At 43.1% G+C, this 21408-nt stretch overlaps 1 protein-coding gene and 1 long non-coding RNA gene across 4 annotated transcripts in view; one reads left to right on the top strand and one right to left on the bottom strand.

The window, feature by feature from the left end:
• The first annotated feature begins 69 nt into the window (after positions 1-69).
• LOC114614090 lies at positions 70-11597 on the top strand. The gene is made up of 3 exons (XR_003710271.1): positions 70-226; positions 7265-7437; positions 11454-11597. It is a non-coding gene; the product is annotated as an uncharacterized LOC114614090 (long non-coding RNA).
• A 5360-nt stretch (positions 11598-16957) lies between these two features.
• Positions 16958-21408, bottom strand: part of Ankrd29 (ankyrin repeat domain 29) — a 49433-nt gene continuing 44982 nt past the window's right edge. For all 3 annotated transcript variants that reach the window (XM_028759518.1, XM_028759519.1, XM_028759520.1), the window contains one exon: positions 16958-19216. In XM_028759518.1, the coding sequence (XP_028615351.1) occupies positions 19109-19216 (108 nt within the window). In that variant the 3' untranslated portion in view covers positions 16958-19108. The remainder of the gene's footprint in view (positions 19217-21408) is intronic.

Raw genomic sequence — 21408 nt, 5'->3', positions numbered from 1 at the left:
CCGACCCTCCCGGGGCGGGGCTAAACCCTCAGGGGCGGGGCTTGGAGCGCATTACTGGGCCAAGCCCTTTGCCGAGCCACGTCTGCCTGCGCCTTCCACAGACCCGCTAACCCGGCCCTTCTCCGTGGTCTGCGTAGCCCGGCCTCTTGTGGGAGAGTCTTAGATGCAGGTTTTAGGACCCACCCCCCGCCCCCCGACAAAGCCAAGCAGGCAGGCGATCTCCCCGGTAAGTAGTCCAGGTCTTTTGTGCCACGCCGTTCCTGCGCGTCCCTTGGTGCGGTGCTGGCATCTTTCATACCTGGGAGGCTGTACTTTTAAAATCCATTCTGGGATGGTATTCTGGACTCATTCCAGCAACGTCTGTCTTTGATGTTTTAATTTACTGTTCCCCTCCTTTTTTCCCCTTGCTGGGTTGGAGAGGTTAGGCGAAAAGGTTTTAGTGCATAGTATTTTGAGGCAATTTTCCTGCCATTCCTCCGATCACTCGGACATTCTAATCTGTTTCTTTAGGCCCCAATAAGTACTCTGCTCTCAAGCTCAATTTCCTAAAAGGGATCGGTGATGGGGTGTCTTCTAGCCAAGCCCCCAGGCCGTGACGAGCGATGGCCTAACCCCGTGGCAATCCGACAGCGCAGCGTGACGGCGCTTCCAGTACGCGATCTGTTTACTGCTAACCGATCAAGTTTGAGCACAAAACCGCACCACCTACCGGCCGAGGCGGGTCTAGCAGTGAACCTATGCTTACGGTAGGAATAGAAAATATGCAAAAAAAATTAGCAAGAATTTTTTAAAAATCACTTAAAAATTTCAAATTAAAAAAATTACGTAAATTCCACCATGAGGAAATCTCTGTTACACTATTCTGTATTTTCTCTTCTTATGAGTTTTTTTTTCTCTAGGTGAAAATTGTTTTTACATGGTTGAGTCCCAAATAGAAGCTTTTTGCTCTCACAATACCACACCACTTTTCCTTTCCTAGATGTCCTTATATTCCCGAACTTTCCTAGATTCTGAAAATCCTTGACTCTTCTAGTACTCTCTGTTTCCTCTTGGTACTGCATTACAAAAATCTAAAAGCTGTTGGTCATTTTCCTTATGAAGAAATAGAGACGTAAACAGAAGTTCCCAGAAAGAAACTTCACCCATGTAAAACATTCTGCAAGGCTGATTGGCAGATAAAAACTTTCATGTTTTCTGGATAGCTAGTCCAGAGGGCAGGAGAGCAGGAGAGCTATGCCTGCCCCTTCGATGGCTGTAGTACTTGGGAGAGCCATCCCTTCACCTGGCCTGATGGCGAAGGCACGAGTGAACCAGCCCTGAGTGTGTGAGAGCGGGAGGCTTCAGCATTGGGCCCTCTGGCTTGGCAGCACATTGGAGCTGGCTCTGTAGGTGTGGGTGAGCCAGGCCCAAGGGCATGAGGGCTGACCCTTGTCTCCTTTTTATGGCAGCCTAGGGTGACCTAGCTGGGGCAGTACTGGAGAGCTCATCCTGATGGTGCAAGTAAGGAAGAGCCAGTCCACTGACCAGTTCAACTACCACCCAGGCCCAGGCCCAGGCCCAGAGCCAGGCCTCTGAGTTGGCCTACTCCCAAAATCTATATTATCTTCCAATGGTTGGGAGATGTGAAAGGTCAGTTCTGCAGATTCAAAGCTATAATATCTCCATGACACAGGGCAACAACAGGAAAACAGGGAACAATCCAGTTGAAGATCCAATATTGATGGTGTCCTAGAAGCCTGAGATTGCCTCAAACTAGACCAATCACTCATTGCAAAGAACATTTGCAAGTGAAGATGTGTGGACAGAGGGATACACTGTGGGACACACTGTGACACACTACAGCTTCCATGATGAGATGTTTTCTATGCTTTGTTGTGTGTGTGCGTGTGTGTGTGTGTGTGTGTGTGTGTGTGTGTGTGTGTGTTCAGGGTGGGGGGAGGTTGCAAGGACAAAGGATGGTTATGAGAGGATGGGGAGATGAGCAGAACTGGGGTTCATGATGTGAAACTCACAAAGAATCAATAAATAGTTTTTAAAAAGTGTATGTGTTTATGGAGAGCTAGAAACTTGCAGGCCCAGAGTCAAATTATTTTAGGCTCCCTAACTGTGTATCACCTACCTCTGTGTTTGACCTAATACCTTGTGACTATTAGGTAAGTCCTTTTGAAATGTACAATGGAACCCCTTATCGTCTACCTACTCAAAGGCTAAAAATATGAAGAGATAACATCTGAGGCAGATAACAGAGCTCCCTGGATCTGCTGTAATTTCTCTATCAGACACTTACACTAACCTCTTTTAAATGTGCCTTTATTATATTTTTATCCTGTTACTATAAAAACTTCGTGAAACTGCTACCATATTGGCACATGATATTTGAAGCAATCTGAACCTGTGTCCTAGGGCCGTGGTCACTCTCATTCCTGTGTGTGTGTATGTATGTGTTTATCAGTTTTTATTTTCTGTGTATGTGTGTTTTGTCTGCATGTAGGCCCAAACAGTACTCAAGTTTTTGTAATCATTTGTAGAAAATGGGAGCTATTCCCTGTGCTGGGGGTTGAACCCAGAGCTTTGGCTATTCTAACAAGTGCTCTACCGATCAGCTACATTCCCAGCGAGGCAGGCTCTCACTAAGTTGTCTGGGAAGCCCTCAAACTTATAATCCTCCTGCCTCAGCCTCCTAAGAGATGGCATACAGGCATATAGCAACATCCCTTGCAAATAATTTTACATTCCTTAATCAAAGTAAATATGCATTTAAATTTCGATTGTTGTTAAACTGCCTTCCAAAGAGGTTTCAGGCTTTGTCAGAAGCAGGTGGAATTTCATGACTCCCTGCTCCCTCATCAAGACCAACATTTTGACAGGTAAAATATAAAATCTGTAATTTATTTTATTTCTTGTTTTTGAAATGTTCACAATTTAATTTGTATTCTTTTAATTATAAGAATAAAGTCTTTATTTGTAAGTGGCTTTCTATATACTTTTATGAGGTATACTTATTTTTCTTTTTCTTTTTTTTTTTTTTGGTTTTTTTGAGACAGGGTTTCTCTGTGTAGCCAGGGCTGTCCTGGAACTCACTCTGTAGACCAGGCTGGCCTCGAACTCAGAAATCTGTCTGTCTCTGCCTCCCAAGTGCTGGGATTAAAGGCATGTGCCACCACTGCCCGGCTTCATATTGTTTTATAAAAGCTTGTGGATATGTGTGTGCTTGTGTGTGTGCACGTGCACAAGTGTGTGCGTGTGTGGTATATATGTGTGTGTGTGTTCTCGCACATGTATGCACATATGTATGTACATGTGTGTGTGTCCGTTCTTGTGTACATGTACATGTGTGTGTATGGAGTTATCTTAGTTAGGACCTTCATTGTTGTGAAGACACACCATGACTTAAACTCATAAATTTCATTAGGGCTGGCTTCCTGGTTTTGAGGTTCAGACCGTTATCACCATGTCAGGAAGCATGGTGGCACACAGACAGACATGGTCCTGAAGAAAGGAGCTGAGAGTTCTACATTTTGATCCTCAGCCATAGACGGATACTGTACCACATAAGGCATAGCTTGAAATGAGAAACCTCAAAGCCCACCCCCACAGTGACACCCTTCCTCCAACAAAGCTATACTTCCTAATAGTGCCACTCCCTATGGGCCAAGCATTCAAACACATGAGTCTATGGGGGCTGTTCCTATTTAAAGCACAGGAGGCTAGAGGGGTTGCTTAGATGCCATTCAGTGTGTGTGTGTGTGTGTGTGTGTGTGTGCGTGTGTGTAAGATTTTTCAACTTTTATTTTCCATGTATGGGTGTTTTGCCTGCATGTATGTCTATGCCCCATATGACTGTCTGGTGTCCATGGAGGCCAGAAAAAGACATTGGGTCCCCTTAGAACTGGAGTTAAAGTCACCTGTAAGCCACCATGTAGGTTGTGGGAACCAAACCTAGGCCCTTTAGAAGAGTAACAAGAACTCTTAATCACCAAGCCATCTCTTCAGCCATCCCTTCTCCTTTTAAAGATAATTTTTAAAAGGTTTATGAGTCTGCATAAGGGTAGGGGCACAAGCAGAAAGAAGTGTCAGATCACCTGTAGCTGGAAAGCCACACCTACACCAACTTGGCCACACTTCTTAATAGTACCACTTCCTGGGCCAAGCATATTCAAACCACCAGGGAGTGGCACTATTAGAAGGTATGGCCTTGTTGGAATAGGTGTTGCTTTGTTGCAGGAAGGGTGTTACTGTGGGAGTGGGCTTTGAGACTCTCCTCCTGGCTGCCTGGAAGCCAGTCTTCTGCTGTCTGCCTTTGGAAAAAGATGTAGAACTCTCAGCTCCTCCCACACCATGCCTGCCTGGGTGCTGCCATGCTTCCACCTTGATGATGAACCTCTAAACCTGTAAGCCAGCCCCAATTAAATGTTGTCCTTACAAGAGTTGCCTTGGTCATAGTATCTGTTCACAGCAGTAAAACTCTAATTAAGACAAAATCTTTCATTTTTGTTGTTTTCAAGACAGGGTCTCACCATCTAGCTCTGCCTGTCCTGGAATCACTGTGTAGACCAGGATGGCCTTGAACTCACAGATTCATCTGTCTCTGCCTCCCAAGTATTGGGATTAAAGGTGTGTGCAAGTATGCTCTGCCTAACAATAATAAAATCTTACTATAGTCAAATAACTGTGGGGGTTTTTGACCCCCTAAAATAAAGAGTCCCTTCTCCAGCACAGCCCAAGATCCCCAGCTGATTTGGAAACTTCTAAGTATATATGAATTCAAGTGGGTTAAGGGAATAAAGTGTGCCTGAGTACTGCACAGAGGGAAAGCTCGCCAAGTTCCTACCTTGAAATCTAGAGTTCAGCCATTAGAAGTAAGGAGAGTTGGGCCTTTGTGGTAGCAAGATGTAACAAGTTCATCTCATGAAACCTGGGCCACTGCTAATGAACTAACTCAGCACCCCTTACCTGTGCTGATTTTTTAACATTTTACTCTTGTCTGCCATAACAAAACAGCAGAGACTAGGTGAGTTCAACAGCATGAATTAATTTCTCACAATTGTCAAGGCTGAAGAGTCAAATGCCAGATAGGCTTGGTCCCTAGGAAGGACTCTCTCCCTTGGTTGTCAGTGTATGCCATCTCTCTGTGTCCTCATCTGGTTACCCCTCCATAGCACCATGTACTTAATCAAATACCTATTACTGCATGGGGTGAGGGGATGGTTTAGCCAACAAAGCATTTGACTTACAAGTGTGAGGACCTGGGTTTGAGCCCCAGAACACAAATAAAAATGCCAAGTATACTGGTACCGACTTGGAATCTTAGCCCTGGGTGATGGAGAGGATAAGCCCTGAGCTTGTTGGTCAGCCAGTCTAGTGAGGAGCCTCCCTGACTCCATTTTGAAGGCAGGAGTCATTTTGTTGTATTGTTAAAAATAAATTTCCATTTACTGTAAGAGCTGACTTTAAGTTTTAAAGTTTCTGTTTCTTGAAACTTGACCTACCCTAACTCATGCCTTGATTTGTTTTTGAGACTACTCTGACCCTCCCTAATCAGTGACCACATGATGATGACTGTTGGTTTTTTGTTTGTATGTTTGTGTCCCATTGTCTTGTTTCTGTAAAACTGCTTTGCAACTATTCTTGATTTTTCTCCTTAAAAGGCCCTAAGAAACAGTCTCAGGACTATCTCCTTCTAACCTGACTTAAGAGGCAGTTGCTGGCCAGCTCTCTGGTGACCCCAATAAAATAAAGCTTTAAATTCAGCTCAAAATTGTGATAGTGGTCTCTAATTCTTGCCTGGTAGAATTAACATTTTTTTGGAGACCCCAGTGAAATCAGACCATCCACTCAAATACTAAAGCCAGACCCTCACTCCAGGACTCTGGGACCTCAGGAGGCACACACCTTGGGCCATCCCAAGGCTCTGAGGCAGGCTTTTGGTTTTGTAGACTATCACAGTGAGCAGCTGTGCTGAGAAAAACGGCGAGTATCTTTAGGGCCTCCCCTGGTAACTTATAGGAATTTTCTGTGTTATCCGGTTCTGTTGGGATCCCAATCTGGGACAAGGAGGGGTCTGAAGAGACTCAGTATTCTCCTGTCCAGGCCAAAAAGCCAGATGTTGCAATGCTCACCTCAAGTTCTTGGTCTGGTTTTGTGTCTTCTGTTTTGTCTTTGGTTTCATTTTTACTGTCTCTATATCTTGTACTTTCTATGTTCTGTGTTAGGTGGTTTGTATTGATCTTGAAGTGACTTAATGGACGAACAATATGTGTAATAAAAATAGCAAGCTTAACAGCCCTCTAGCCAGTTCTAAAGAATTTTAACGGCCCCGGGCAGTGGTGGCGCACACCTTTAATCCCAACACTTGGGAGGCGGATTTCTGAGTTCGAGGCCAGCCTGGTCTACAGAATGAGTTCCAGGACAGCTAGTGCTACACAGAGAAACCCTGTCACGAAAAAAATCAATCAAACAAAAAAACAAACAAAAAGAATTTTAACAGACTTTACCTCCCTGTAGTCAAAGAGGATTATGGTTATCCTATCACCAAGAATCACCTCCAAACACTCTGTGAAACTAAATGACCCTCATTTGGTGTTGAGTGATCCCCTGAGGATACTTCTGATTCTCAGCTAACCTGGACAATGGTGAATGTCACCCTCTGTAAGCCTGGCCACCCAGATCAGATTGGATACATCTTGCCTTAGGCTGAAGCAACTTCCAGCCCACCCGCCTCTGGATGGAGGTTTGTATAGTCTGTAATGGGCAAGGTGGCCAAGCCCTGTTTGTTGGCAGCTGGGGCCTCTGAGGGTCTGTAGCAGAGTCCCACAAACCCTGATGAAATCCACTCTGCAGGACTTACAGGAGGAAGAGCCTTCCTCCCTCCATAGAACCATCTCACCCTCCTTCCTCCTCACCTTAACCTCCACCTTCTCCCCCATCACAGCCTTACTCTGCCTTAGTCTGTTTCAACTCCTCTCCACTCTGCCTCTCCCTCTACTTCAACCCTACCCTACCATCTAGTTCTTCCCTACCTCCCCCTGTCTTTTCCCCTCCCCACACTCACCAGGGGTCCCCGTATAGCCCTCCTGACTCCTCCTACCCTCACTCTGGGCCTCCACCACCTTCTGTCTTTGCTCTCCTGCAGCAGTTTTCTGACAACCATTACCTTTCTCCACTACAGATCTTTACAACAGGAAGAACCAGAACCCTGCTTTCAGCACTAATCCTGACTTAATTTCTCTAACATATTCTATCTCTTTCAATCACCTCCATACAGGAGACAACTTTCAGCAGGTTCTCCATACTAATGAAGAGAGGGAATGGATTCTCATGAAAGCAGTTGACACACTCCCAAAATAGCTTCAAAGACTGACTGATGACCAAAAGAAGAGGGAATTGACCAAGGTCTGCCAATATGGAGGCCACAATGGGGCAAAAACACAGACTTAGGTAGGAGGTCCCTTGACCTCCAGGTCAAGGTTCTGCTGGAAGGGATGAAATGGGCAGCCTGAAGTCCCACTAAGTCTAAGGTAGCAGATGTGAAACAGGGTCCCGAAGAATCACCTTCAGCTTCCCTGGAGTGCCTCCTGGAAATTTATCGCCCCCGTACACCCAGAGGACCTGGCAAATATCAAGTCTATTAACCTTACGTTTGTTACTCAGTTGACATACATAGAAAGCTACAAAAAATGGATGGGTTAACAGGAAAGAATAGGTCAAAACCATTAGAAATAGCCCAGAAGGAGTTGGATAGCAGAGACAATAAAGAAGATCTTTTGTCAAAGAAGTTGGAGCAGGCCACCCTGCTGCACTACAAGCCCCATCCACTTCAACTCTGCCCATGCACCCCATGATAAAAAGAGAAAACCTTTGCAAAAAGATCAATGTGCCTACGACAAAGAAATGGGTCAATGGAAGAATGAATGCCCACGATGAGAGCATATAGGACCCCCAAATCCAAGCCATTCCTAGCTATGGAGAATTAGCAAGGCCAAGGCTCCTCTGAACTAGGCCTCCAGGAGCCTATGGTAACCTTCACAGGCAAACCTGTGAATTTTCTGGTGGACATGGGGGTATTATGGGAATTCCTAGGACTCCTTACCAATCAAACAATGGAAGTATGGCGGTAGCAGGGAATATTAAAGGATGTAAGTGGACCACTGACTTGACAGTTAACTTAGGACAAGGAGCTATGACTTTTATTGTTAATTGTCCCTACCCTTTAATGGACCAGAACATCTTGAACAAGGTCCAGGCAATAATACTGTTTTCAGGAGACATTCTTAGGCTGTAATTGGGAGGCCCTGCTAAGGCTTTAACTATAACCTACCCAGTAAAGGAGGAATATTTCTCCTCCAAAATACAACCCATTTCCTAGAAGGGGAAGGGAAGACGTTGTAGATTTGGAAATCTCTATAGTTTGGGCAGAGGACAATCCTCTTGGCTTAACTAAATATGCCACTCATCATAGTGCAACTGACATCTGGGGCTATGTCCATTGAATCAGGCAATACACATCTGCTCAGAAGCCGGAAAGAGGTCAGAGTTCACATCAGGCACCTGCTTGAAGCAAGCATGCTCACTCCTTTCCAGTTGGTCTGGAATACCCCGTAGTTACATGTCCGAAAGTCTGGAACTCAAGATGATCGACCAGTATGAGAGGAGTGAACAAGTGTGTAGAAATCATTCACTCAGCTGTTAAAATCCTTACACTTTGCTCAGTCTATTAGCACCAGAACATAAATTTACATTGTATTGCTCTTTTAAAAATGCATTCTTCTCCATCCCCCTGTCAAAATCAAGTCAGCTAGCCTTTGCATTTGAATTGGCCAACCCTGAACTGGGGATATCAAGACAATTAACCTGGACCAGACTGTTACAAGGGTTCAAAACCTCTCCCATCATCTTTGATGAAGCACTTAACCGAGATTTAGGTCTCTTTACTAAGTACTGTGAGAGAAGCTAGCCTCAGTACTTGGATGCTTTACTATTGGCCACTAAAAATGAGGAGAATTGATCAACAGCCACCAGAGGCCTTTTGGAAACTTTAGCCCATAGGCTACAGAGTTACAAAAAGAAAGCCCAAGATTTCTTGCTCCAAGTTGCCTGCTTTGGGATATGAACTGAGAGAAGGGAAAAGCCTATTATTCTAGGCCCGCATAGTGGCCATGATGCAAATCCCAGCTCCAACCACTAAGAGACAAGTGGGAGCTGTTAGGTATTGTCATCTTTGGATACCTGGGTTTTCTGATATTGCCAAACCCTTGCAGTCTGTTCTGGCTGGGGTAATGCTCTTAGGGAATGGACTGAGGACCATGAACATGCCTTTAAGAACTTACAGAGATCCTTGGACAGGCCCCAGCTTTAGCTCTCCCTGATGTCTCCAATCCCTTTCACTTTTATGTCCAAGAAAGAAAGGGGATTGCCAAGGGAGTCCTGACACAGACTGTCCCTGGAAAAGGCCAATAGCTTACATCCCAAAGAGTTGAGATCCTGTCTTTAGATGCTCCCATTCCCCATTTAAGAGCTATTGCAGCTGTCAAAATTCTTGTAAAGGAAGCTGACAAGCTCACAGTGGACCTGACTCTATCACTAACAGCCCCACACTCACTCTGGGGAAACCCTGCTGAGAGATGCCACCAACTGATGAGTGGCAAATGATTCTCTGAATCAGTATTCAGCCCTTCTGTTAGATAAGGACAGATTGACCTTTGATAAATCCTTTACCATCAGTCTTGCTGTGCTGCTGCTGGATGATGACCCTGGGTAACCATGACTACACTTTGTTGTATCATCCTCAGTGCAAGGACAGTAGAAAAGATGAATAGAACTTTAAAGGATGTAAATGTACTCTTGAGACTGGCGGTAACTGGGTTGAATTCTTGCACTAAGCCCTTCTCAGGATCTACTGTACCCTTTACCAAGAAAATTCACCCTCTATGACATACTCTATGGGCAACCTCCTCCCATGATCCCTCGGGTATGTGCTGGACTGTTATCAGATTGCTCCAATCTCAGAATCCTTAAAAAGATTGCAATTAACCTTGGATAAGATTTTCCCTCATGTCCAGGGTGCTCAATCTGTTGGGTATCACTTGCCTGACCACTCATTTCAGCCACAGCTGTATTGATCAGCGGCTTCAAAACTGACCATCTTGGACATAGATGGAAAGGACCTTACATCATGATTATCCAGGTTCATACTGGTGTTAGAGTTGCTGGTGTTCCTACCTGGATTCATTATATCTCAGGAAAGAACCTGAGGAAGCCACAGAAGTGGAAAGTAACTGAAAAGACCACTACAAACCAAACTTTCTAAGTTTTGACTGTCTAATATAACCTTAAACATTGTGTTCTTGCTGTTGGATTCCCCACCGTGATTGTCCTATGGCTAACAGTTTTTCAGTCTTATTTTCAACCCATGTAAACAGAACCTAAATGTATCTTGACAGAGAAAATAAAAGTCACCCCTCTCACAGGAAACACCCTGATATTGTCTTTGTCATGCAAAAGATTGTTTTTATCCAGTAAGGTCATAGTTTGAACAAAAGAAGGGGACCAGTCTTGGGATGGACTAATGTAACTGACCAATCTCAACATAATAATACAGACTTCAACATAATAAAATATTTTTAAAAGGTTCTGATATCAGAAATTACAGGTGTGTTAAAATGGGAAGGGAAAAGGATTAAATTTAACATGCCCAGAAGAACCCTGTCTGTAACTCATAACAGGACATAACCTCTGGCCCCATCCAGTACTAACAAACCAACAAGAAAACTCCTTCTGTGTCAGAGGAGATTCTTCTAGTCCTGGGTTCTTGTCAGAGGCAGCCTTGCTAATACACTGAAGGCCTAAAATCAGCCATAGGCCTAAGTCAGTCTGCTAACCCAAAGTCTTGGTCTCTGTGGAAAAACACTGAACAGATAGCTATAAGATCTTGTAAACTGCTGGGCAGTGGTGGCTCACGCCTTTAATCCCAGCACTTGGGAGGCAGAGGCAGGCAGATTTCTGAGTTCGAGGCCAGCCTGATCTACCGAGTGAGTTCTAGGACAGCCAGGGATACACAGAGAAACCCTGTTTCAAAAAAAAACCCAAAAAACAAACAAAAACAAAAAAAAAGATCTTGTAAACAGGCAGCTTTTGTGGAAATTTACCAGCCTGTATAAGAACTAATAGTCATAGATCTTGTAGATAGGTAGCCTTGGTGGATAGTACCAGCTTAGATAGATAAGGACAAGTGAATCCTAAGCAGAATCATATGACCTGTCCCCTGAACCTTCACCCAGCCAATATTCTGTTCTGGAAAATATTTGTACTCCCCCTAAACACCTACGCTCCTTCGTCATCCCCTTCCCCACATCCAGCCTTTATGTGTATATAACCCCTGTGTGAAAAAGGAAAAATTATGATATAGACAAATCGTGGTTCTTTGCATTCACCTGTTTCCCCATTCTCTCTTTCAGGTGACCTCTCCGGACTCCTGTTTAATGCCCTGCTGGACAAGGCAGGTTCTTAAAAAGGAATTTGTATGAAATAGAAGTTTCATATGCATATTAAACAAGGATAACAGGGGACAAACAGATCATGCCCCCACGGATGTTTTCAAAGTTGTGGCTAATGTTCTCATTAGTAACGTCTTTTTCCTCCACTAGCTATGTTTGATTGCACTACTGTTCTTCTTAGTGCAAATCCACTTGTCACCATACCCTCCTCTTAGTAAACAGTTGCCCTCAGAATAGACTTTCTCTGTGGATATGACACTTATTCTATACTCCCTGCTGTGTATAAGGGTTAATGTGGGCTAGGACATGTTACACACTTTACTCAGCAAATCTCTACAAGAGATCATCCTGAGAATTGCCATGATTCCTTACATCTATTAGATGTCACTGCAGCTGCCACCATGGCCTTTCTGTTCCCTGTCGCAGAAGCTGTTGTTGGACTAAAACCAGACATTTCTAAAATAGCCTGTGTAATTTAAAAACTACCAATATTACAGCAAAAATATTAGCTAAAATTAATCAAAAAATGAGAGAACTGAGAACAATGCTTCTACAAAGTAGAACTACTATAGACTACCTCTTATGTAAGCATAATCTTAGAAGCTGTCAGCAATGTACCGAAGTGTGCTCTTTTAATATTTGTTTTCTCTATATTGACAACCATACTGATGATGTACATAGAGAAACAGACAACATTTTTCAAACAAACTTTGGCTGGCATCTCTGGTTAGGATGGCTCTCCCCCTTCATCAGCTCTCCAATTTTATGTCCACTGGTTATCAAAATTGGGACCCTGCACTCTCTAACATGTCACTAACTTGATCACTCATCAGATAAATGATGCTAGAATCATATAAGTGTTTTTATTGAGATGTATGTGTGTGTGCACATGCACACACACACACAAGCACGCAAATGCTCATAACACAAACTAAGTACAATTCCAGGTGACTAAGCCTTTCCTTGTGCTTGCCTGCTTCCACTCTAGAAAAAGGAAAATGTGTTACGTGAGTGGTGGAACTCTGTAGAGCCAGCAGTGGCAATTTGCTAGTGTGTAACCACTAAATTGTAAGCTTCCAATCTGCCAACCCTGGAAGTTACACCACATCCCATGACTGGATCACCAAGACTTCAGCATCTAGAATAGAGTAAGTAAAAACTATCTGAGCAGCAGCCCCATTTCTAAATCAGTCATAGCTTCCGACATTGAAGTCATGTGTTGTAGTTATAAGCTGTTTTAAGTGAAATGTCTATAAAATTCAGTTTGCTTAAATAGGAAGCTTTAAAAGTCTTATTGAAGAACCAGTGGCTAGAGAGATGGCTTGTCAGTTAAAAGCACTTGTTCTTGCAGAAGTACCCTGTTGCAGCTCCCAGCACCAACATGGATAATTCCAGTTCCAGGGGTCCAAAAACCTTTTCTGGTCTCTGTATACACCAAGTATGCATGTGGTACACATACCTGCCTCTGGGCAAAATACTCAAAATCTAAAAATAGAAGTCTTATTGCAGAACCTCAAAGAATTGAAAGTGTATGTTGAACACAGACATGTTCAAGCATGTTCAAGGTATGTAGGCATCATGGTATATGTTTGTAATACCAGCACTAAGAAGATAGGAGGATCAGGAACTCAAGGTCATCCAAGTTTGAGGTCAGCCTTTACTGGGTTTTATAAAGAAAAGAGGTCCCTCTTTGGAGGCTCAAGATCCAAGATTGGCAGTCTTGTCTGTTTAAGTCATGGTGTGAGATTCCTGGTTATATCAAAACATGGCAGGTGGCATCACACAGAGGGAACGCATGTAACTATATTTCAATATGTGCTGAAGAAGTTACAAGAGAGGAAGCTTTCTTCCTGGGAAGAAGGCAGCACCTCTCCAACAACTTTTTCTCTTGAAAATTAATCTACTCATTGGAGATCCAACCACATGAGACCAACACTAAACCTTTCATGAGGGTTGTCATGGACCAGTCACCTCATAGTAGACTCTATCTCCTAAAGGGTCCCAGCAACTCAACACTGTTCTGTTGAGGAATTAAGCCCCAACACGAGTTGTAGTGCAGCAGACCACATTCTAAACATAGAACCACACACCTCTTTGCTTTTGCTGTATTTTACAATATGTTGAGGTACAAGTAGACACGGGCATGAGCTAGTGTGTGACACCAACTCGAAAATTCTCCCATTATGTTCTCTCAATCGTAAGTTCTCTCAATCATAAGACACTAGTGATGTAATTATCTTGCTGAAGGCCAGTCTCAATAGCACAGGTAAACAGAGGAGGGCAGAGTCTGGAGTTCCCCTCTTCTGAGGGAGTAAAACTTAATTCTCTGGGGCCAGTGAAATGGGGCAGAGGGAGAATCAAACAGACACACATACACACAGGCACACGTACACGCACATGTACATACGTACATACACACATACACACATACACACATACATACACACATACACACATACATACACACATACACACATACATACATACATACACACACATGCATTCACACACTGGGTGGGTGGTTACATACACCCACATACATGCATTTTATGGATGGATAGAACAAATCACCAATGAGCATGCTACAACAAAATTCACACATACTCATATATACACATATACATGTTTGGTGGATGGAGCAAACGCCAACAAGTTGACTGCAGCAACTTTATTTTTTCTCTTAGCCTTTTTATACCATCCAAGACAAAGTTCTCTATGTAAGAAAAAGATTACCTCATAGCCATAAGTTACATATTCTTTAAAACATATTCTTCAAAAAGAGACTAAAATCATTACACAAAAGGAAATTACAACAGGATTATTGATTATGTATTCTTCTTTTGAAACTAAACATTTCCCATCTATCTTTCTCTCCACAAGTTCAAAGTAACCCCAAAGCAATAATTCATTATTGATTAACAAAGTTTAAGCAAACCAATCTATAGCAGCAAGTATTTTTCTGATGTGTAGCTGGCAACGATTTGTATTTACCAAGAACTAGATCATCCTCTATCTTACATCTTACTTTGAAGTCTTGTTCAGCTAAATTGGCTAATTATCCATTCTCCATTCTTATACTCCTAATAGAGTTACTTTTCTTCATTTAATAGAGTTCATTTTCTCCTGTCTTCTCATGGTGTACACTGAACCTGTGGCTTTACCCCTAGATCACAAGACCCAGTAACTCAGAGCTACCTAGAATGAAATGCTTTCTTTGATCATTAACTTGTCCCAAGTCTATTTTTTCTCTCTAAGACAATTACGTGCTTGTAACACATGAAAGCTCACTGTGTTCCTTTGTCACCTATGCAGCCTTTGTTTCCTATTCTACAGGGAGGGAGCTTATTCTGATCTTGATTCTAACTTTGTTATATCTTTCTGGCAAAACAACTTAAACTATCTCCTTAAACTTTCTATCAACTACCTAACTTCCTAAAACTATTTAAATTGAATCAGGAGTTTCATTCTAAACCACAAAATTATTAATTTATCTAAACAATATTATTTTATGAAAGTTCATCTTCAAATTGATCTTCAGGAAATTTGCCCAGCAAAGTGGGCTGTCACCCAGGAGGTAATTCCAGCAGGCTACAGGCAGTGAGAGTCTCTCCATGCCCCGTCACACCGTTCCAGATATATGAGGAATATAGCAATGACAAACATGAGAAGGCACAGCAGTAGCAAGAAGCAACCCAGGGTCAAAGCCCCTTGGGGCTGTGCATCTCCAGGGCACACCTGTCACAGCTGAGAAAGAAAACAAAATGGTGGGCCATCTTCAGGAAGCTTATTTGCCACTGCAGCTCTTCCTGTATGACATCAGCCACTATCCTAGCAGGATTGGAAGATATTCTAAAAAGAGAGTCTTGTGTCCCCCACTCTGGTGAACAAATTATTAAAACAACGGTCCCAGATGAAGTGGAATTTCCCCAGAACCTCATGCTGGAGAAGGGAAAGGCTACAGCTCTGATGCCCAACGGAAGAGAAACTTGTGTCCAGGAAGTGATCCACACAACTCTAATTGCCAAAGCATTTATCAGGACAGACTAGAGCCTAGGCATCTGTGAGTCAGTGATTGGCAGGAGACAACCTTATCCAGGACTGTCTAGTTACACATGTCTCTTGGACTCTATTTAAACCTAAACCTCATGTCAGTACTCTCCAAATGTACCGGGGAGGGGAGGGGCATCTCAGGGACTCTTCCCCATGTGGCCATATCAAATAAATGTCTTTTCTTACTTTTTCACGATCTCCTGCTTCTTTAGTTGGCTTATTGAAGATGCATGGCTGAGTTTGGCTTGTTTGGGCTGCCAGAGACCAAGCTCTGTCTTCAAAACTCCAAACAGTTTCAACAACACCTGTTGCATATGGTCAGTGGGAGCAAATGAGATTGTCTATACCAGGTCCTTACCACCCATGTATCCTGTAACAAACATTAGCTTTTAATTAACCTGTGACACATTCCCTCCCAGCCTCCATAACCACTTGGGGCATTCAGCCAGTTCCTGCACCATGACCACCTAGCTAAGCAGTTAGGAACTCAGCGACTTATTGCACATGCAGGCCCATCTCAAATTTGCAGCATCTCCAGCCCTCTGAGCAGCCTTGTATTCGGGTTATTCTTTCCTTCTTCCTTGCCATTCCTCCATGGCAGCATAAAATGACTTGTAGCTTCTTGTTGCAGAGGATGGGACAGAGGAAAGCCAGAGCTACCATGGGGGGTCTTCCCTAGATTCCTAATGTCTCTGCTATAAATGTTTCCTGTTCCCCAAGTCCTGTAAACTGGTCAGCTATTTCACAAGAGAAAGTTTGCAAAGGGCTGATGGGCAGGGAGCCCCCAACAATAACAATAGAAGCTAGGTACTTCTACTTCCAATGTCTTTAGTGACTACCCCAGGAAGTTTCGTTTGAATGGAAAACTTTGGGAATTGATCACACACTTGTAGCAGTAGAAACAAAGGTTGATTAGTCCCTTTAGTGAAATAAAGCTCAAAGTTTGGAATCTTAAACTCCAACCTATTTACTAACAAAGTTGAATTTACTAACAGAGTTACTCAATCTGAAATTTTATTCTATTCTAAATCACACAGGGGCCAGTGAAATGGCTTAGTGGTAAAGACACCTTCTGTCAAGCTTGAGGGCCTGAGTTCCATTTCCAGAACCTACAGTGGAAGAAAGAATCCCTCTGTATTGTTTTCTGACTTTCAAGAGTACTGTGGTGTCCATAAACAATAAACGTAAAAAGAGGCTTTAAAAACCACAGAAATAAGCCAGTTAGTGGTGGCACATGCCTTTAATCCCAGCACTTGGGAGGCAGAGGCAGGCAGATTTCTGAGTCCAAGGCCAGTCTGGTCTACAGAGTGAGTTCCAGGACAGCCAGGGCTACACAAAGAAACCCTGTCTTGAAAAACCAAACCAAAACAAAACAAAACAAAACAAAAACAAAACAAAAAAAAGCAACAAAGGCAAATTGGGAAGTGTATTTATTTTATGTATAGCATGGGATGTATTATCAAACAGATGGATGTAGTGACAAACTTTTGTAGTTCAGCTAAAAGGATTATTTGCACAAGAACTGCTCATGTTGTCTTTGGATGAAGGCTGGCTGGGTCACCAACGTGTCTAATATAATGAGTCCTTTACATGTGTGCAAATGGAAACATGGTTTCTCAAATAACAGACATCTTGTTCAGTCTTCATTAGGTTCCTAACCAATTTCCCTGCCACGGATAACATCATAATCACATCTAGATTAAATGCTAATCCAGACAATACAAAGGTCTTTATTAAGTATTGCTAAAGATACTGAATTAATTTCATGGCTCTAAAATAGCTCATATGAAGAACAGGCCAATGTCAGGAGTTTTTAATGAAAAACATGAAGTTTCTGATACTGTCTTTTGGTGGTGGTGGTGGTGGTGGTATTTGCAATGCTGTTTTCTTTTGGACCTGTGATGAACAAGTGGTTCTGGTATAGGGCTAAATAAAGGGGAAATTGAAAGGATTTAAATCCACATTAATTTCTTCTTCAAGGCAAATATAGCATTTCAAAATTCCCGTGGAGGAAGTGTGTATTTGCATACTTTGCAGAGGAAAAGGCTGCCAATGGGGAAACTGGTACTGATCTTGAGCTACCAAAATATTTGTGTCTGCTGTGGTGGCAACGCACAGCTTTCTAATCTTTTATCTTGAAATTAGACTGGGGATTTCCTCAGAGCCCGTCAGACTTTATCCTTCTCTGAGGGCTGTGTGCTGTTTGTCACTGGCTTTGTTAGCAATGTTTATCAAAATCTTATTATTCTGATTACATTTTTCATAAACAATTTTAAGAGAGCATTTTCTGATTTCAAAGGTTCTGTTCTGGCCTTTTTAGACTTAGAGGGAGTGCTTCTCATTCGTTAGCTAAGCAAGACCTGCCTTAGGGTTCCTTTTCCCTCCATCTTAGTAGGACTTTCATAGAGACTCCTGGGTGGGACCTGGACATAGTCTGAGCTAGAATAGTGGCTATGTGTTTAAACATGAAAGTCCTATCAGTGTTTCATAGGGTGCATTATAGAAGAAAGCTGGATTTCTGTATATGCAGTTAGGCACTGGCAGAGGCAGTGAGACACCAGTGAAAGTGCACTGAGCATCAACTTTAGACCCTCCTCAAACAGTTCGGTGAACTTGTAGTTCTTTACTGGGACCAATTCACCCACGAACATGCATAAATGAGCATCTGGTAAATACTAACAACTGCCTTTACTGTGGGTAGTCCCCAGTAGTGAGAGTAACAGCAACCGTACTCATGTGTATCATGTTTCTTCCAGTGAGCTTAGTGTCAGTGTGTCAGACACTACGCTGCAGGAAGCTCCAGATTCCCCAGTGTATCATGTCCTCACCTGTGCCTTCGGAAGTGGACTCCAGACCATACAACCAGAGTCAAAGCTCAAAGAGACTTGTGGTTTGTAGCTATTTTCAATTTCCTATTAATATCCTCATACACTGACAATGTGGACTAGGAGACAGTGACTTTACATGACAGGAAAAAGATGAGGTTTTACCAACATATAGTTTATCTTTTCTGTGTGTTAATGGCCTATCTTTGAGTAGCACATAATGGAATGTCAGAAGTGGATCTTAAATAACAGATGCTTATGTATACACTGGCTCACAATAACACAACTCTGATATTTGGGTGGTAGAAAATACTTTACAGTGAATGGACAAATGAAACTATGATGATGGAGGCATTGTATTTTAGCACAGCTACATTAAACACATTGTATTTTAGCATAGCTACATTAAACACAAAAGTAAACATGTACTGCTTCATTGAAGGGCCGCCTCTGACTCTTAAAGAGTGAAGCTTTTGTTTCCTTTTTTAGCACTAAAACCATGTCCAACATGGAGTTAAACTTAGGGATTTACCTTGACATAGCTGTAGATAAGTTTCTGTGGAATCTGTGACTACCCATGTCTCCGAGGGCCAAGTTACAGGGCAGTGTGAGAAGCCCACTGTAAATAATGGAGCCCTTCCTGGATTAGTGCACAATGTGCAAACCCACAGGGCAGACACTCTTTCTTCATTTCCAAAATTGTTAAGAACCATTTCTTTCTGGACACTGTGGCCTAAGTTCCTATCTGTCTAAGATAGATCCGAGTTCATTCTTCTCAGGTCCTTCTTTCTGTCTCAGGAGGTGCAGTATGTGTTCATTTTTGGTTAGTTCTGCTGGCAGCTCATTGTCCTGAAAGGAGATGAGATGGCCATTAGTGCAGTCCCCACTGGTGTAATTCTAGGGACTCAAAGAGGGCAGGTGACCCAGGCTTTGTCCTTCAGTGACGAGAAGCCTCCACTGGACTCCCTGATCTGGGTGGGCAACAGGGGTCCTTGTAATGAGAAGTAGCAGCTGCTGTTCTCTCAGCTCAGCACTAGCTTTGTATTTAGCCAGCTCTTTACTGTCCTGGAGGCTCCTGGAGGTCGGCCCTTTGTCTTCGAAATCACTGTATCTGCATTTTCAGCACAAATCCCAGCACACTACATCTAATAGTTGTTCAATAAAAACAGGCACTGGATTTACAAATAGTTAGCTTAATATATTAGGTGCTGTGTACAATAATAGGGAGGACTCAAGATGGGATTTTTTTTATGCCCACATTTCAACTTATATATTACTTTTGTAACACATTTTCTAGTATACGTGAAAGAGTCAGTTCTTTCCTTCTGCCACCTGGGGTCCAGACCTTGAACTTTGGTCATCAGACTGGTTGGCACTTTTACATGGGGCACAGTGTGGTCCAGAGAAACAAAGTGTAATGAATGAATCAGGATGATTGGTATCTCCATCTCCCTAAATATTCACTGATGTCTAAATATGAAGAATGTCTGTCCTGTTACTCTGTTGGGGAAGCTTCGAACATTTTTGAGTTCTTTATACAACACAGAACACATTGTATAAATGACATCACCTGTCAGCGTGACTAGAATTTCGTCCTTCCACCTCTCTGTACTTTGGTCACCTTCCTCCCTGCTTTGAGCTCTGCTCTTTATTCTCCCCCTCAATAAAAGCAACTATCTAGCTTCCACACATAGGAGGGGCATGTTGTAGTAATGCAGGAAACCAGTCAGGAAGCCTGCAGAGCAGGTGCACACCCAGGAAGGCACAGTATCCTTAGCTGCAACTTCCCACAGTCCCCAGAGTCCCCACTGAACTGATTGCAGTGCCGCCCACGGAGACATTCTTGAAGCACTTAGGGAGTTAGTTTCCGTCTCAGGTGCCACGTGTCATAAGGGAAAGAATTCTTGAACTTCCATGATTTCAGCATCGTTCTACACTCTTAAATATTATGGAACACTCTAATATGTTTTTAACTTAGAAATGAAATCTGAAAAAATGTATTCCCTAGTTAATGAAAAAAAATAAATCCACTAGTTTGGCATACAAAATATATTTCTGAAACAACAACTGCCTTTGCAAAAAAAAAAAAAATCTTAGCAATGTAGAATTGCTTAACGGTCTTCCACATTTCTTTTGTGTGGAGCTGAACGGAAGACAGCTGGATTCGTTTGCGTGGCTCCCCACGCAGGCTGTGGCAATGTCTTTGGTGGCCACGTGATGAAAACTGAGCTGCACACAGATTGGTAGCTGGGAAGGGAGGAGGGGCCTAGTGTCCACACGTGTCCCTGCAGTCAGCCTTCTTTGATTGCACAGCACCAAGTTTGCAAGAGCTGTTTCCTTTTCTTCTCCCTCAGCTCTCTATTTCTCCCTTCCCGTCCTTCCCTTTCTCCCCACCCTCCCTATTGCCAACCTGGAAGAAAGTCAATAGGACTCATGAACTTCTATAAGGAAGCTCCTTAAACTCCGAAAGTAAAGACCCAGTCTCAGCAAGTCCCTGAAACTTATAAGACAAGCACCTCACCCCCACCAAGGCTATATAAACACTAGAACTGGCAGGAAGGGCTTTCCAATTGTAGAGCTGCCTGAAAGTCAAGGAGAGAGCTCCAGGACACTGGCTTTCATGGGTCTTCACCCCATGACGGCATGGGTTGGTGGGGATACAGCCTTGGAGTCTTCCCTGCTCCTGTAAACAACCCGTGCTCTGGTACCTAAACTCAACACTGCTTCACAGGCTGGATTTTGGTGAGTCATTATTCTGATCTGTTGTCAGTTCCTTATCTGGGGATGAGCACACATTTTTCAGGTCTCTCCAGGAATAGTGTCGAACTCCCCTTCCCTCCCCTCCCCTCCCCTCTCCTCTCCTGTCCTCTCCTCCTCCCCCTCTTTATCACTTCTTCAGCTCCAATTTCCCTCCCCTCTCCTCTTCTCCCTTCCTCTCCCTTCCCCTCCCCCTCCTTTCCCCTTTTCTCCTCTCCTTTTCCCTCCCCTTCAATCCTTTCCCCTCTTTCTTTCTTTCTTTCTTTCTTTCTTTCTTTCTTTCT

Source organism: Grammomys surdaster, unplaced genomic scaffold, assembly GCF_004785775.1.
Source record: "Grammomys surdaster isolate TR1022 unplaced genomic scaffold, NIH_TR_1.0 126298, whole genome shotgun sequence".
Classification (NCBI taxonomy): Eukaryota; Metazoa; Chordata; class Mammalia; order Rodentia; family Muridae; genus Grammomys; species Grammomys surdaster.
Note: the sequence above shows the minus strand (reverse complement) of the source record. Positions and strands in the feature narration are given on the sequence as shown.